At 43.3% G+C, this 17,231-nt stretch overlaps 1 protein-coding gene across 2 annotated transcripts in view; it reads left to right on the forward strand.

Moving 5' to 3' along the window:
- Positions 1–16,294, forward strand: part of LOC146822336 (uncharacterized) — a 34,373-nt gene extending 18,079 nt beyond the window's left edge. Inside the window, exons 3-5 of one of the 2 annotated variants that reach the window (XM_085613420.1) lie at positions 8,390–8,449; positions 9,821–9,847; positions 10,392–16,294. In XM_085613420.1, the coding sequence (XP_085469546.1) occupies positions 10,770–12,407 (1,638 nt within the window). In that variant the 5' untranslated portion in view covers positions 8,390–8,449; positions 9,821–9,847; positions 10,392–10,769 and the 3' untranslated portion in view covers positions 12,408–16,294. The remainder of the gene's footprint in view (positions 1–8,389; positions 8,450–9,820; positions 9,848–10,391) is intronic. The other variant, XM_085613421.1, reaches the window with a different exon arrangement.
- The last annotated feature ends 937 nt before the right edge of the window (positions 16,295–17,231 follow it).

Consider the following 17,231-nt stretch of genomic DNA (forward strand, 5'->3'; position numbering starts at 1 on the left):
GGAACCCAATCACTGTACTAAGGTACCCAGGGCATAGGTCCACCAGGGGTCTTCCATGGGCTGCAGCACATATTATGCCACCCATAGAAGACCACTCAAACTGTGACTACAGGCCGGCCATTCTAGCCTGTGTGAGCTGGTGCTAGCACCACCTATGACAGGTATATGTTTTCATATATCAGAGGTCACTATACTTAAACCCTATAAGTCACCTCTATAGTAGGATCTTCAGTCCTGAGGCCAGGCTGTTTGATTATAAGTGTGAGGGTAACACTGCATAAGCAGGACACCCCTACAAACCACACAGTCGATTCTCCAGGCTTTGTAAGTGTGGTCAGCCATTTTGACACATATAGTGGATACCAGTCATTACGAGATGTCTCACTATATAGTGGCTGCACCCGGTCATGTAGTAATCATACCCCAACACTGCTGAGCCAAGCTTGAACACAGGGAGGCAGGACAATAGGTTTCGTGTCACTGGAGGTGTGACCACCTCCCAGACAGGACTTGCTGTATTGGGCTGGGGTGGGGACGCTTGCCAGCACCACCAGACTGCTTTGAAGGGCACATTTGGGTCCCTCCTAGCATACTCCAGGGTGAGCCAGTTCAGGCAGCCCTTGGTTCCCCCTCTGGTGCAAAACTGGACAATGGATGTGGGAGTTTCCTCCTCTCTGTCCAGCCCCTTCTCTGGGAGGGACCCCTGAATCGTCCCAACCCTTTGCCTAGGGTACTTAAGGGCTTACCTGTGGGTGGTTCTTCAGATTCGTCGTGGGACCGGATTCAGGTCCGAAACCATTTTAACTTCAACCGCCTGGGCACCTTCGCTGGATTTTGCTTGGAATCAAGACTGCACCTAGGAAGACACCTGCTGCTCCTGGTCTCGCTGTTCTGCAAGCTTCTTAGTCATCTGTGCCTGTGCCTCTTCCAGGTTCCTCTCCAGGTCTTTTGGCATTAAGGACACCCAAAGTAATCTCCCTTTGGAGTGAAGGAGTCACTCCCCTGCATCTGCATTCACAGCAACAAATCTGACCAGTCTGCTGCTCCTGGTGTCCTCTGGACTCCGAAAGGCCCGCTACACAGGCCTGCCCTGTCCTCCCAGCCAGTTTGAGGCCAGCCTTCCTTGTCAGAACTGCTGGAGCCGAATCCCTGAGACTTGCCCGTTGCCAAGGCTTGTTGGCACTTACTCGAGAGATCTTCTGGCCACAAGAAGCTCCTGCCTCCAGCATCTCTTCCTGTCAAGATCTTTGTCCTTGCCGCATCCTTTGGACCGTGGGCCTGCATCTATAGTGAGCTGCTTGAGGTGCTCTTGCGACTCCCGTGCCTTTGGCCTGTGGGTCCTCTTGAGCGTCTTATTTGCCTTCAAGGGACTCCCTGCTTACTCGGGGGCCTGCTCTTACTCTCCAGCAGTTGGTCAGTCCGTTGCACCTTGCTGGTCCCAACATTACTCCTTGTTTCCTTTCCACATAGTAACTTTTTTCTGTCCAGTGGTGTACAGTTTTTCAATTTTTCAATTATCTGCTGCATGTGTACATGTTTTGTAGTGATGCAAATTTACTCGTTTACTTAACCTGAAGCCCAACCCTGGGCGGCTGCAGCTGAGAGCAGTAAGACTCGGATAAGGAACTATGTGTAAAGTATTTCAACAGCAGCAAACAATGAAATAAGAAATCAACATATGGAAGAAGGTACCAATTTATAAAAAATCGATTATATTTGTATTTATTTTTAGAGACCTTGATGTATGAAATATCCCGGAGGGTTCCGGAGATACAGATTTAAGATATCATCACTTGTAGACGCACCTGCAAACATGTCCATGGGGTTTGCTCCCCAGCATGACCCTGTTCTCCTCCAGGGCTAATCTTCTCACCTCCTGGGCCAGCTTTGTCTCCTAAATCTCCAAGAGGGTAAGCAGAGCCTCTAGGTTTCTTGGTCTCCTCACCACTGTGGAGCTCCTTTCACTCCCAGGCAGGTCTCCACTGGTGGTCATTCCCGTGAATATATTGAAAAGTGATTTTGGAATCGGAGTAAGAGTGGCTCAGCCATCCTGATCAAATTGCCCAACATGTTTCAGCCTTCATCTAAAGCCCATTCGAGTCTGAGCCCTTCAACAGGGCTAAATGCATCCCTGCCTGTAACTGATTCATACTGTGCATGACAATGAATCCAAAGGCACTCACCTAATGCAAGTCTCTTCTTGGGTGGATCCCTATAGTGAAGATAAGATACAGATAAAGACATCGTGAGAAAACAATATGACCACATATAATTATTGTTCAATAATATTTTTTTAGATTTTTATCTTACTTAAAAAATATCATCCACCCTTAAATAGCATCTCTAGCTTAGTCGCAACATCTAACAAATAAAATAAAATAAAATGTTTGAATGTTGGAGACTTTTTTGTGACCGTGCAAACTTATACTGCACGTATGGGCATGCATGCGTGTAAGTATTCATGCAAGATATCCATTCATACGCTTATCCATACTTAGGGGTAATCCAGAAGTCATGCGAGTCAATCGGGGGGGGCATGCCCCTGTAGTCACACACTTTACACAAGATAAAGGAATGCAGCTATTTTGGGAGAGAACAGTGAGTTATATTATAGCCATTGGTATTGGGACAAGGAAATATGCTGCCATTAAGTGGAATCGTGCATTCTGCATAGCTTTCAATTGGCTGATATTGATGTACTGGTTACGATATCAAGGGCCAAAGTAAATCGAGAGACTTGCTTTTAAGTGGTGTAAGTGAGCCAGCCCTTCCCCACCACGTCTTCACATACTTCATCAAGGTGGTCGTGCCTGCCTTCAAACCTGAATTCTCCCTCACTTACCAGCAGCAATACAGTTTGTGTTCATGCGTTAAGGTTTTTAGATCCCGCTGAGTCAGCGCGCATGCGCTGCTCGGAGAGGCTTTAGTAGGTGAGTTTTCAAAGGGCTGCTGGCTGGTGATAAGCTTGCGTTCACGCGAGCAAACCGCCAGCCTTCAGCGCCATCTCTCTTTCCTCTTGCTTGCTCCTTGCTTCCGCCCCTCCCCCGCCTTCGCGCTTACAAGTGTTTGGGATTCTCCCAGTGGGTGCATCTCCGTCGTGCTGATAATTAAGAAAGTAGTAGTCCTCAACCAGACGCAGCCACCGAAGCGAGGGTGCTTCTCTAATAAGGAGGTTCCCAGCCCGCAATTTGCAGAAGTTGATGCTTTCTTCGTGACATCTCAGAATGTCTTCTCCGTCCGAACTCCCGGGTGAAGAGTGGTCAGACAGGAGCATCTTGGTTGTTTAGTCTCTGATGTGGCCAGATGCAGGTGTCATTAGTAAAATGTCTCTTTGATATGCGTCTGTGGGTGAGGGTTAACCTCTGTGAGTGACATCAAATCTACTCCGTGCTTTGATTGGCTAACCTCCTGTGGCTGGATTCGTGTTTCACCGGATCAAGCTTTGGAACATTTTCGGTGACTTTCAGAGAACAAATCCCTCTGTTTTCGTGCACGAGTTTGGGAGGTGTGTTACGAAGAAATATGACTTTGTATTGAATCCGAGGATTTCATTGGGCCTTCAGGGGACAGGTGAGTGAGTTGTAGAGATGTATTCTCCTCAGAGTAAGATGTGAATCTTTCTGTTGCGAATAGCATGGGAATTTGACTGTGGGGACCATGGTTCCTCCCTGTTGCGGCTCTGGTGTGATGCCCTTGTCTAGAATTGGGGCGTGAAGGCCTTCTGTGAGGCTGCGCGTTGACACAAGGTGGACAATACTAGCAGAGCGCTGCTATACTGTTTGCATCAATGCACCAACCATACACGCAGAGATTATCAGTAAAATGCATAGGCAGGCAAAACCAGTGTGCATGTTCAGTGTCAGAATGGTGAAACCTGTTTAGGAAGGGGGAGGGGACGCTCTGCATTTGCATTCCCAAGGGAAATAAAAAAACATTCGAGAATGTATGTGTTTGGCACTGTAATTAAAATTAGGAACTGGCCTACTGGTAAATTATCCCTCAGTGATTTGGGATGGAAACTATCATCCCTTAGAAGGTTGTTCCAGTCTGTCGGTTTATAATAGACATGGAGTGGGTGTAACTCACGGAGTTTCACACTGCAGAATTCCGCGGAGTTACATAACAACTCAGTGATATTCGATGGAGTTATGCAAGCAAAAGAATTCGGCACGTAGCTTGTTCCACGCTGTAAAATTAGTGCGAATGGCACTACATGGTGCTTCAGATGGCGCTGCTGCTTTCTGCCGCTTGAATAGATTTTCTTCTTGAGTGGCTGCAAACATTTGCATTAAAAAAATCTCAGATAGACGTGTTCTAGTGCTCAATTTTCGCATGGATGAAGCGATCAATTTAGTGATCAGGACCACCTTGCACTGAGATTCTCTAATCTGTGTTAGAGGACCTCTGTGGGCCCAGAGTTTAAAAGAATAACTCAATCCTATTGGACGGGGGAACTATTTTCGTGGTTTCCATATTTGGTTCTGGAAATCGTCTGTAAATCTGATTGTCTGGCTGCAACAAGAAAAACATGTTGCAGCTGTCATTATAGGAATCAGCCACTCACTTCCCAAGTCCTGGAAAAAATTGCATACAAATGAATGGTGGGTAAACCCTGACCCCCAGGCCATGTTGGGGGTCCCAAAATGTTCTCATTTAGAGAACAAACTTTTTAAAAGGTATATTTTGTTGGGGAATTTTGCAAACATGCAGCAGAGGTCCTAGTTCTCTGTTCGACCTCCTGCAGTTTTGTGAACCCCATGGAAGGTAGGACAAGGGACCATAACCCGGTAAGAGTTTGCAAATGCTTGACTAGAGTCCACGGACATCAGAAACATTTTTAATGAGCCCCAGAAATTCACTGAAAAAGAAAAAAGTTTAAAGTGAGGTCTTGATTTGCGTTTGGTTATAACATCTTAATATATGCTACAATTCTGTTTTTTGAAGATTACTGATGGACCATGGAGGACGGGCTACTATCCGTCACGGTGGTGGAGAATGTATTGCTTGAAACTCGGACAGACATTAGTTCATCCTGTATGGAGATGACAGCGGACCAGCGGGCAGCTCTGTATGTTGAAGGAACCAGCATCACAGCGGTTCCTTCACGATACAAAAAGTTTCTTAGCCAGCTGTTGGTTTTGATGTGCATCCGCCAAACATATAATGTTGTTGTTCAAACACAAACTCTATATGTAGTTATTGAAAAAACTAATGACCCCCTGTTTAAAATGAGGGTCTCTAGTTAGCAATGGTTTGCACCTTTGTCCAAATAGGGACCATCTTGTCAGGATAAGGGGGGATACACTTATAAAATAACCCCATCTCACCTCCTTGGTAACTTGGCACAAGCAGTCCGGCTTATCTTGGGGGCAGTGTGTGAAGCATTTGCATATAACCAACAGTAATACAGTGAAAACATCACACCAGTTTTAGAAAATTACCAATATTTATCTGTGCAACCAAGACCACAATGATACAAGACCAACATACAGTAATAAAAAAATAGGCAGTTTGCAAGTATGACTTAAAAATACAGTTCCTTGAAGTCGGTAGCTCCATCCGGTGCTTCCGCGGTGCTGAAAATAACACAATCCAACAGTTCCGGCTGACCGCGTCGGTGTAAATCGGTGTTCGTGTCAGCAGACTTGTAAATAGTACCTTTGGATACAGCCGATTGTGGTTGCAGTGTGAAGCGTAGCAGTGCCCTCCAGTCTCGGTGCAGGCAATGGCTCATTGACAGTCGTCCAGCGCCGTCGGTGAGACCAGAGCTACAGTGCGGAGTGAGGCGGTGCGACCAGGTCATGGTGCAAGTGACAGTGCTGGTTGAAGTGAGCTGGCGTCAGTCGGCGTAGACTGCGGTGTGGGACGGGGGCCGCGCATCGCGTGACTTACGAGCAGTGCCCCCAAACCACAGTGCGGTGACTGCTGTCGCAGGCAGCGACGTCGGTAACACCAGGGCAGCAAAGTTAAGCGGGGAGGTGAGGAGTGGTGCCAACAGGTCGCTGTGCAAGCAGCAGCTCGGTGGCGGAGGCAGTCTTGGGTGAGACCAGGGTTGCGGTGTGAAGTGCGGCGGTGCCCTCTGTGGTGCCCTCACGACATGGAGTCCACAGCAGTGTCGGTGACTGTGTCTGCTGCTTTCCCCCTCTGTGGCAACTGAAACTGTAGTTCCAGAGGCAATACCCAGAGGTAGGTGAATGCTTTGCTGTACCTGAGACCTTGTGAACAGGAGGCAAGCTCTATTTCAAGCCCTTGGAGATACTCCGCAACAAGTAAAGACAGTTCAGTCTTGTCCTTTCACTCCCCAAGGCAGAAGCAGCAATTGCACGCCAACCCAACAAAGCAACAACACAGCAATGGGGCAGTACTCCTCCTGCAGTTCTTCCAGCTCATCTTCTTGGCAGGTTCCTTGATCCAAGCAAATTCTGGGATCTGGACCCCAATATTTATACTGCAATTATCTTTGGCAGAGAGTATCTGTGCTTAGTCCAAACCAGTTCTATCCTCCCTGGCCCAGCTTCCCAGCAGGAGATGGAGACAGCATTGTCCAAGGCAAACCTGGCCCTTGCAGGTGCAAGGAAATCTCCTTTCGCTACTCTAAATGCAGCCCAGGCCTATTCAGCCCAGCCCTGACTCATCCAGGAAAGGCAGGACACACCTCGACCCACCCCCCTATTAGAGTATTCCCCATTCAATCCTATGGGGCAGATAGCCTTTCAACAGTAAAAAACAAATGCACTGTAGTTCACTATCAGGGCATGTCACACACACCAGTACATGTCCTACCTTTCAAACACAATGCACCCTGCCCAAAGGGGTACCTTGGGCCTACCTTAGGGGTGACATATGTAATAAAAGGGAAGGTTGGGGCTTGGCAAGTGGGTGCACCTGCAAAGTCGACATGGTAGTAAGAACTGCGTGCAGACTGTGTTGTCAGGTCTGAGAACCCTTTGAAAGGCTGCTCGTGTGGGTGGCACAATCAGTGCTGCAGGCCCACTAACCGCATTTGATTTGCCTGTCCAGGCACACTCAGTGCACTTTACTAGGGACTTACCAGTAAATCAAATATGCCAATAATGGAAACACCAATCTTTAGTCCAATTTACAATAGGAGCACTTTCACTTTACCACTGAACAGTAGTGAGAAGATGCGCAGAGACACTAAACCAGCATAAACAGCGTCAAAACCAGAAAGCAAAAATAATGTGGAAACACACCAGACATAACAGGGTGTGGGGTCCCATATATGTGTGTGTGTGTGTATTTTTTTTCTATTTTCTTTTCCATTTTCACTCCCAACCAGGCTACACAGGGAGGCCGTATTTTTGTTGTCAATATAAATGCTGCAGTTAAAACCAACAGATCCGGTGTTGGGCGCCAGCCTTTTGACTTTGGCAATTCTTGATTTGTTCTGTCTTAATTTTGCAAAACATTATAGTTGTGGGGCTGCCAGTTCTTTTCCAATCTACAAAAGGTTGAGTAAAGGAAAAAATACTAAAATGTGAATGACGCAACAGACTTATGGATGACGTCTGACTGAAAACCATTAGACTGAAAACCATTAGAAGCGTTTTACGCACATTTGATGCGCTCAAACTAATACCCAACCTAAAAAAGACTATGGATCTGGTAGTGGCTGCCAACCTTTTTGCCTTTGCTAATGCTTTTTTGTAATGTTTTTGTAGGTCTTTATTACAAATGGTACAGATGGTTGAAAGGTTAGCGAAATAGAGTGGCTTGCAAAACAAATAGTCTTATAAAGACAGATGGGCAGGGTTGGAAAAACAGATTGATAAAGATAACCCTTCTGATAGAGCTAGATCAACTTGAAAAGATAGATACATTGATAGAATGATAATTTACAAAGATAGATAGAATTCAAAGAGATTGATTAATTTTCAAACATAAGTCGCATGGATAGAATGACAGTAAATCGGTTGATAGACCGGTAGATACATACATAGAAGGACAGGTAGATAGACTGGTAGATCGACACACAGAGATAGATAGGGTTGCAAAGACAGACCACACAGCACAGATTAAATTAGTAAAGTAATAATTAAATACCTATATTAGCACAGCAAACAAAAGCACTGAAAACGAATGAAAAAGACCTTCAAGCAGGACATGCAGACTAAGTTGGTTTACAAGCATAGCTGTAGACCTCAATTAAAATACATTCAGGAGTTCAATTATAAATGCATTTCATTGCATGCTGTCACTTAACGGGCAAATAACCACAGATACTAAGGAAGTTAAGTGAGGGGTTTTATTTATGAGTTCACTTTATAAGCCAGGTGACCACTTAGTCTGGATGAAGTTCAGTTTGATTATACAAAGTGAAAAAAAGCAAAAAAAGGTATTTAACTCATTGTCTATTTTTCTTTTCTAGGTCCTGGCGGAGTCCTCGACCTGTTTTCTTGATGCCCTCGGAAAAGAAAAGATTGCCAGGGTAAGTCACCCTTCTTTCTAATACTAGATACTGGATAGGCTGGTTCCCCGAGAGCTAAACACCCGTGATCCTGATATAGCCAACAAAATGGGTGGACGAGAAGTTTTTCTCTTTGGTTTGTGCAATTTAAAAAAAGGAATGTAAGATTGAAAGAAACAAATTTCACTTATTGTGTCAACTGACTATTTATACAAGGCTTATAGACATTTAATATTTTAAGCCCTAAGAGTGGAACGATGAAAAAGGGAAAAAAGAAAGAGGGAACTACAAAACATAAGAACACAACCCAATAGATTGCCGGTCTGCTTTTTACACCTACGGTTTCACCCCTCTCCCCAAGATCCTGCCCCTTACCTGGCTCAGCCATGTTCTCCTGATACGTGGCGGGTGTTGTGTCGGGTCCGGGACTCGGCCACGCTCTGCCATTGCAAGTTCGCTGCCAGTAATGAAAGAATTCTGGAAGGTGGTGGCAGGGAATTCGGTTACTGCTTCTCCTCCGGTACTTTCACCAGGAAGTGTGGAGGTCCAAGCAGCTGGGATGATGGGGTTATTAAACCCTCACCGGTTTTCTCGCTTCCAGCCTCTGGCGAGAAAACGGGTTGGTTTTGGCTCCGAAAAATCTTCACATGTGTAGCTCTTTCCAGCATCTGTACCTGTGATGCGTTTCCCTTCTGTGTTTTCTGTTAAGCCACCTTCTTCCGTGTTCCAGGGTTTAAAAGGTCCTCCCCGCTCTCTGATTGGTTCTACGGTGACCTCATGACCGGCACCATCAGGTGCTCCTGATGTTGCGGTTTCCTCTGCTGCCTGACCCTCGTGATGACTATCGGGCTGAAGAGGAAGAGAAGAGTAAGCAGAGAACATGCCAGGGAGTGGTATGCTCTTCTGATTCCTGTTCCTTCTCCCTTTTACAAATGCATTCTAAAAAGTGAATTACTATATAAAGAAACTATTCAAATGGACACCATCTGCTATACTCTGATAAAGCTGAAATCGTGCAAACAAAGGCAGCTCCAGAAGGAATTTACAACATCATTAGCAGGAGGCAGTCACTGATAAACTGCAGTCACTGAGGTTAGTCAGTAGCTAAATTAGGCTGACTTACTGCCCCATGCTGTATTCTGTAGTGGGTGGAATCAAATTGTGAATGGCGCAGCAAACGACCAATGGATGGAGAGCTAAAACCCTTAAGTTAATCATATATGTAATTTTTGAAAAATACAAGGTTGTGGCTAACGCCAGACTAAACGGAAAATGGTGCACATGTAATTCTGTAGGTGTGCATGTTTGTGGAGGAAATATGTGCATGCCTACAGAGTGATGCAACAGACGGCAACCTCATTGTTTTTCTTTCTTTTTTCTGATGTTTTGCAGCATTGGGAAAGCCTATACGTCTAAAAGGTGAGACATATTGATGTTGTTGTCATTATGTGTTTAAAATGTTTGTAAACCCCTTTTCCTTGTGTAGATCTGGTCAGAGACTCTGATCTCTGGAGTTACACTATGTGGAAGAAACTCATAGTACAAGTCCGGATCCTGTCCCAGGGTCTGATAGTATGAATGACTCCCTTGCAGCAATTGCTTATGTTTCCTGCCGTTATTGGAATGTTCTGCGTTGCATGTTCCATCTTGTATTATTTGTTAGGTTGTGTGATAATTGGAGCATTCCCTGGATATGAATGGGGGCATCTTATCACTATGGATTTAACATTGTATTGTGTCATGGGGAGATAGTCTGTCTCATTGAATAAGGAACCTTCTCTTGTGTTTTGGTTACTCCTTCAGTCCACACTCCTTGATAGAAGGGGATCATGGAATCGTATGCCCTTTAACTGCCTACTGTATCTTTACATTGAAAGTGTAATTTAAGAATTTCTTTAGCGCACTTGTCTGTATGGGCTCTGTATTTAAGGTTATTCAGTGTTTCTTTTTCTTAATCTAACAGGTGAAATAAATGCAGTAATAAATTAACACGGTAAAGGCATTAACTATGACTGGAGTGGGCAGTGATGTAAAAACAGAATACCACTAAATCTCTTCCCTTGAGGGCTAATGCCTCTCCAAATCTTTCTACAGCAAAAAACCCAAACTGCTCAACAAGGTCTGTACTTGTCTCTTAGGCATCGGATGATATACATAGAAGACATAACACACTGACATTCTGAAGCAAGTCCAATGATGTATTAATTACGAAGAAAGAGCTACCCTGGTATCAGAATGAACATGCAGAAGAGAAACCGTATGGATATCTAGAATGTGGCAATAAATTCATACGGGAGAAAAACCATATTGATGCACTGAGTGTGGAAAATTGTTCTTTGCAATGACAGACCTAATGCAGGGTCAGAATGACCACGTACAGGAGAACCCATATAAATGTACAGAATGTAATAAAGTGTTCCATAGGGAAAAAAATCTAAGGCGGCATTACAAAATCCACAATGGTGAGGAACCTTATGAATGTACAGAATATAACAAGGGATTAATTGGAAAGGCACAACTAATGTTACATCAGAAGGTCCACACTGGTAAGAAACAGTATGAATGTACAGACTGTGACAAGGCATTTAGAAGAAATGGAGAGCTAAAGCAAAATCAGAAAATCCATAATGGGGAAAGACTATATAAATGTACTGAATGTGATAAAGTATTCAGATGGAAGAATAATCTAAAGCGACATCAGAAAGACCACACTGGGGAGAAAAGGTATGAATGTACAGAATGTTCCAAGGCATTTAGAACAAATGGAGAGCTAAAGCACCATCAGAAACTCCACGCTGGGGAGAAACCATATCAATGTGCAGAATGTAACAAGGCATTTATTTCAAAGCGAAGTTTAAAAATACATCAGCAAGTTCACACAGGAGAGAAACCATATCAATGTACGGAATGTGACAAAGCATTTAAAAAAAATAGAGAGCTAAAGCAACATCAAAAGGTCCACACTGGGGAGAAACCATATCAATGTACAGAATGTGACAAGGCATTTATAACAAATGGAGAGCTGAAGCAACATCAGAAAATCCACACTGGGGAGAAACCATATCAATGTACAGAATGTAAAAAAGTGTTCAGAAGGAGGACGCTTCTAAAGCAGCATCAAAAAATCCACACTGGGGAGAAACCATATGAATGTACAGAATGTGACAAAGCATTTATAACAAATGGAATGCTAAAACAACATCAGAAAATCCACACTGGAGAGAGACCATATCAATGTACAGAATGTGACAAAGCATTTATAACAAATGGAATGCTAAAACAACATCAGAAAATCCACACTGGAGAGAGACCATATCAATGTACAGAATGTGACAAAGCATTTATAACAAATGGAGACCTGAAGCAACATCAAAATGTCCACATTGGAGTGAGACCATTCAACTGCACTGAATGCGAGAAGGCATTTTTTAATAAGCGCATCCTAAAGCAGCATAAAAAGATCCACTCTGGGCAGAAACCGCATGAATGTACAGAATGTGACCAGGCATTTATTACAAAGTCAAATCTAATGCGACATCAGAAAGTCCACACCGGGGAGAAACCCTATGAATGCACTGAATGTGATCAGGCATTTATTAGAAAGTCCCATCTAATGCAACATCAGAAAGTCCACACCGGGGAGAGACCATATGAATGCACTGAATGTGATAAGGCATTTATTAGAAAGTCAAATCTAATGCAACATCAGAAAGTCCACACCGGGGAGAGACCCTATGAATGCACAGAATGTGACAAAGCATTTATAATAATTAGAACACTAAAGCAACATCAGAAAATCCACACTGGGGAGAGACCCTATGAATGCACAGAATGTGACATAGCATTTATAACAAATAGACAGCTAAAGCAACATCAGAAAGTCCACACTGGGGAGAGACCCTATGAATGCACAGAATGTGACCAAGCATTTATAACAAATAGACAGCTAAAGCAACATCAGAAAATCCACACTGGGTAGGAACCATCTAAATGTCTTGAATGTAATAAAGTGTTCAGGTGGAAGAAGAATCTAAGGCAACATCAGATAGTCCACACTGCAGAGAAGCCCATATGAATGTACAGGATGTAATAAATTGTTTCAAAGCAAGACCAACCTAAAGCAACATCAATAAATCCTCACTGAGGAGAAACCATATGAATGTGACCAGGGATTTATTTGTAAGCAAAAATTTATTCCACATTGGAAAGTTCACACAGGAGATAAACCATATCAATGTATTGAATGTCACAAGACATTTATAACAAATGAAAAACTGAGCAACATCAAACGCCTCATGAACCGAAATCCTATGTACGTACAAAATGTAATAAAGTCTTCCACAGGAAGAATAACTAAAGGCAGCATCAATAATTCCACACTAGGGAGAAACCATATTAATGGACAGAAAGGGACTTAATACAAAACCACATTTAATATGACATCAGAATGTTCAGACAGGAGATAAACCATATAAATGTATTGAATATGACAATGCATTCATAAGAGACGGAGAGCTAATGCAACATCAAAAGTCCATACTGAAGACTACACTGAATGTGGCAAGGCTACTATAAGAAAGGGAGAGTTAAAACATCAGAAAGTCCCAGCTGGAAAACATCTGTATGAATGTACAGAATGTGACTAAGTGTTCTTAACGAAGCAATCACATGAGTGTACAGAAAGTTAAAAAGGCATTTATTAGGAGGGTACAGCACAGCCAATGTACCATCAGAAAGTTCACACATGGGAGATACCATATCAGTGCACTTATTGTACCAAAACATTTGATAAATACATCAGAAAGTTCACATGGTAGAGAAATTACATGATTGCAACAAAGCATTTATTAGAAAGGTATAGCTAATGTACCATCAAAGTCTACATAGAGAAGAACGCATGTGTCAGATGCAGGATTGGATGAAAAAGGTCCCTCTCAGGATCGGTTCGTATCTCAATATGGTCGACCTCTCGTCACCCTCAATCTCTGAAGACTTTTATAGTACAGAACTTGGAGATGATCAAGTGGGGGAAGGGAAGGAAGGGAACAGCGGGGAAGGAGACCTGTAACATAGAACAATGAGTGAGATCCAATAATTAACCAAACTTTATTGCAATATACCTTAGTCTAGTGTGTGTGTATGTGTATATGAACCTTGAAATACCGGTAACAAAAAATAATTTCTGCATATTCATCACACTAAAAGAAAATCTGGATGTAATAATTAATATGTAAGCAATAAGTTATCATAGCACTTTGAAAACACCTACCTAGGCCATTTACCATCCACACATCATAGGGGGGAAGATTCCTCCCTCAAATCTCTAGTAGCCCCTGGTAGAAATGCCCAGAAAACATCATCAGAAAACATACATTGATGCACATTCTTTTTTTTCATAGTTCTAATTTCATTACCAGGTAGAAGTTCATTCAGTGTTTCCTTAACATTTTATTCTCCATCAGAAGAAAAGACTAAGTAACTCTTTGATATGCTAGTAGAACGATTCCTTCTCTATAATGAGAAGTGTAAATTAAGCAACTTATCCATATAGTGGCATTTCTTTTGGAACTGTATCAAAAGATATTCACAGGAACTTTCCTCGAGAGCCAAGGGACAGTTTCCAGTAGTTGAAAGTGTTCGATAGAGAAGTTATACCATATTGGTTTGAAGACTACATATAACAAGAAATAATGGTGGATCCTACGAGGAATCTGTTCCTTAAATAAACACACGAGGGCTATAAAAAAGGGAGGGAAGTTCCCTCTTATCACATCGAAACATGCCACATACTGCATTCGGGACTCTGGAACTCCGTCTGTAGGTGACGAATAATCTGCCCCAAAAAGCGGGCAGGTTCTGAGTCATTTCTTCCGCTAACAAAAGAAAAGGGGGAAAAATGGAAGTACCACATAATCTGAAGTAGGCATATAAAACCGCATTCCTTCATGCGAAATGTAGTGCAGTCTTCTCAAGGTTTGTTTTTCTACCCAGTTTCGCACCGCCCGCCACTCTGTTAAGGCGGAATACGTTTGCCTACATTGCTTGTATCTGTCTTCCCAGTGACTGTTCTCCTTCTCCTGATAACCACCCAAACAAGTGGCAGCGTTCCTTTGTCTTCTGGAAGAGTGTCTCAATCGAGTGGTAAAAGCATGAGAAGAAGAACACATATCACAACAAATGTGTACTGGAATTTGTAAAAAAAAAAAAATGTGTACTGGAATTTGTAAAAAAAAAAAAAAAAAGACCGAACACATCATCAAAAAGTCAACCCTGGGGAGAAACTATATACATGTCCTGAATGTGACAATTAATTTTTGGCAGCGCAAAGCTACTGCAATAACAATAAGTCAACACAAAGGAGAAAGTCCTGACGGTGGAGAATGCATATCACTGCACTCAAAGCAGCAAGACATCCTTTACAACAGAGGTTCCTAACTTATTTGGCTTACCGCAATTACCTTTTTTATTTTGTATTCTTTCTTAACGCTTCCACTGCCCCTTTTTTGTTTTCAACGCCCCCCCAATTGCACCAGAGGCTACTACCTCCCCCTTGATCATTCTGGTGCCTGCGGGAGGGCAGTATTGGTCACTTTGGGAACGACTGCTTTAAAAGGACAAAGCTAATGCAACATCAGAAAGTCGTTACTTGTGGGACACATGTCCTGCTCACAGGAGCGACGCCATAGGAATATACTGAATGTGACAAACCTTTCATTACAAAGGGACTATTTATGCAACATCATTAAAATCCACAGTGGGAAGTAACTGAAGCAATAGATGTGACCAGGTGCTGAGCAGATAGTGCATATTGGCAGAAACAACTTTTTATTGCAAACCGTTTTTTCATGTGATGAACCTCATCTGTCAACATGCATTCCAGGGAGAAATGTTATGTCTTCATTGTGGCAAGACATTCATTACAAAGGAATAGATAAAGCTTGATCAGAGGATATAACTGTAGGGACGGCATTTGAATATTATAAATATGAAAGCGCATTCTCTTCAAGCGCTCTCTGATGGGGCATCAAAAAGGCCTCCTGGGTGTAAGATGTACTGATTGTGAAGTCCTTTTTTGAAACATCGATCAGTTACTACAACAAAAAATCCACACCTGCTCACAAATATAGGGTATGGATTACCTGAACAAAATATGGAACACAGGAACAGAAATCGTGTCAGTCATAGCAGGTGCCGAAGGATTGGTCAAGAAAAGGCTCTTTTCCACAGAGGTGACTATGTACAAACTCCAGTGAGCATCAAACTTTTCTCAGAATGCAAATTTTACAGAAAGCAACAGCTAGATTTATTTCAAAGCTCCCAGCCTACTGTGGTATAAGGGCTATTTTGCCCACCTAGTGATAAGACATGGCTCTGCCTTTTTACCCAGTTATGTGAGATTTGTTCTGCAGGGCCTTCTACGGCTCGTATCCACAGTTTTGATTGACATTTCTGATAATCAGATCCTAGCTAAAAAACTTTGAATTTCATGTTCATGCTGTTTCCCGTTTACATTTTGTTTCTTTCATTAACACTACAGCCCGGTAGAGCACAAATGGAGTTTTGGGGTTGGTTGAAAGTCAGATGTCACTGGCCTTCAAGGTTTGCAGCCCCTGAAGTACGTGTACATCAGGATTATGGTCTCATGTGGGACAGGAGCTGCCACCATTTGTACAGACGTTGCAGGGCAGTTTGCTGGACAAGCAGTGAATTAGAAACCTCTGCTTATAGCAGTGATTACCATCTCCTATATTCTATGTAGACAACAATTGTATTCTTTCTACTTCTGTACAGTGTATTTTTTTAACGTGCTGATCAGTAATAAAATGAGCATCTGCTGAAAGGGCTGACTGCAATTTTAAATTTGAACACCGTAATCTTTCTTTTTCCGTACAATGTATGTAGTTATTTACTTTTCTAAAGTGCTCTTATGTCCATTCAGTTTGTGCCCGTGCAATAGAAAAGAAAAAGAAATCTGTTTGCCTGAATAGAGAAAGACCAAGCATAGGTCCAAAGGTTCTCTCCATGAACCTTGCTCCAAAAGGATAAACTCTGTGACCACCATAGGGGAAATATAGGAGGGGGTTAATGAGGAGACTAAAACAGAGGATTTATGTTTAGAGGCCATGGTGACGGACTCGAAACTTCACCAATGTGTACTGCTCCCCTCACCCCAGACTTATAAAATGTGAACACCTGGTCGATGGACCCCTTAGTTTTTTCCAATGTGAGTAAATGGTCTAGTACCCCCCCCCCTGATTTGGAGGGGGGGGGGATGGAATTTATACAATCCCGATTCTGGAAGTGTGCAGAATTGTGCATCATGGGATAGCCAGATGTAGCACTTTGCAGGAAGTGGATATCAGGAGGTAGGGAACCTGGTAGCCCACTGACTACCAATGGCAACCTACCCTGAGGGCATTTGAAGATAAATTGGGCAACCCAGGCACCCTGCCCTCTGATATTGTCCTGGTCTGGAAGCAGGCCTACCCTGCTGCACCAAGTTTCAGGCACAGACAGGGTGCCCCAACACAGGCTGTACCAGGTAACTCGCAAAGAAGATTTGTACCTTAGAGCAAGCCAAAATCCAGAGAAGGATTTGGCTGTGACCGAGACACTGGCTGACTGGCCATTCAGTGACAACTGGACTAATGCCAGGCCTGAGAGGACCTTGAGGGACGTCGACTTTTGTGGCCAGGATCACCTCACCAAGCCCGTGGACTGAGGAGCAGCTGCAAGAAGACACCCGTCAATCATGTTACATCCACAGCATCTTTTCAACATCTTCAATATCCGGCATCCCTAG

This window comes from Triturus cristatus, chromosome 6, assembly GCF_964204655.1.
Source record: "Triturus cristatus chromosome 6, aTriCri1.1, whole genome shotgun sequence".
Lineage (NCBI taxonomy): Eukaryota > Metazoa > Chordata > Amphibia > Caudata > Salamandridae > Triturus > Triturus cristatus.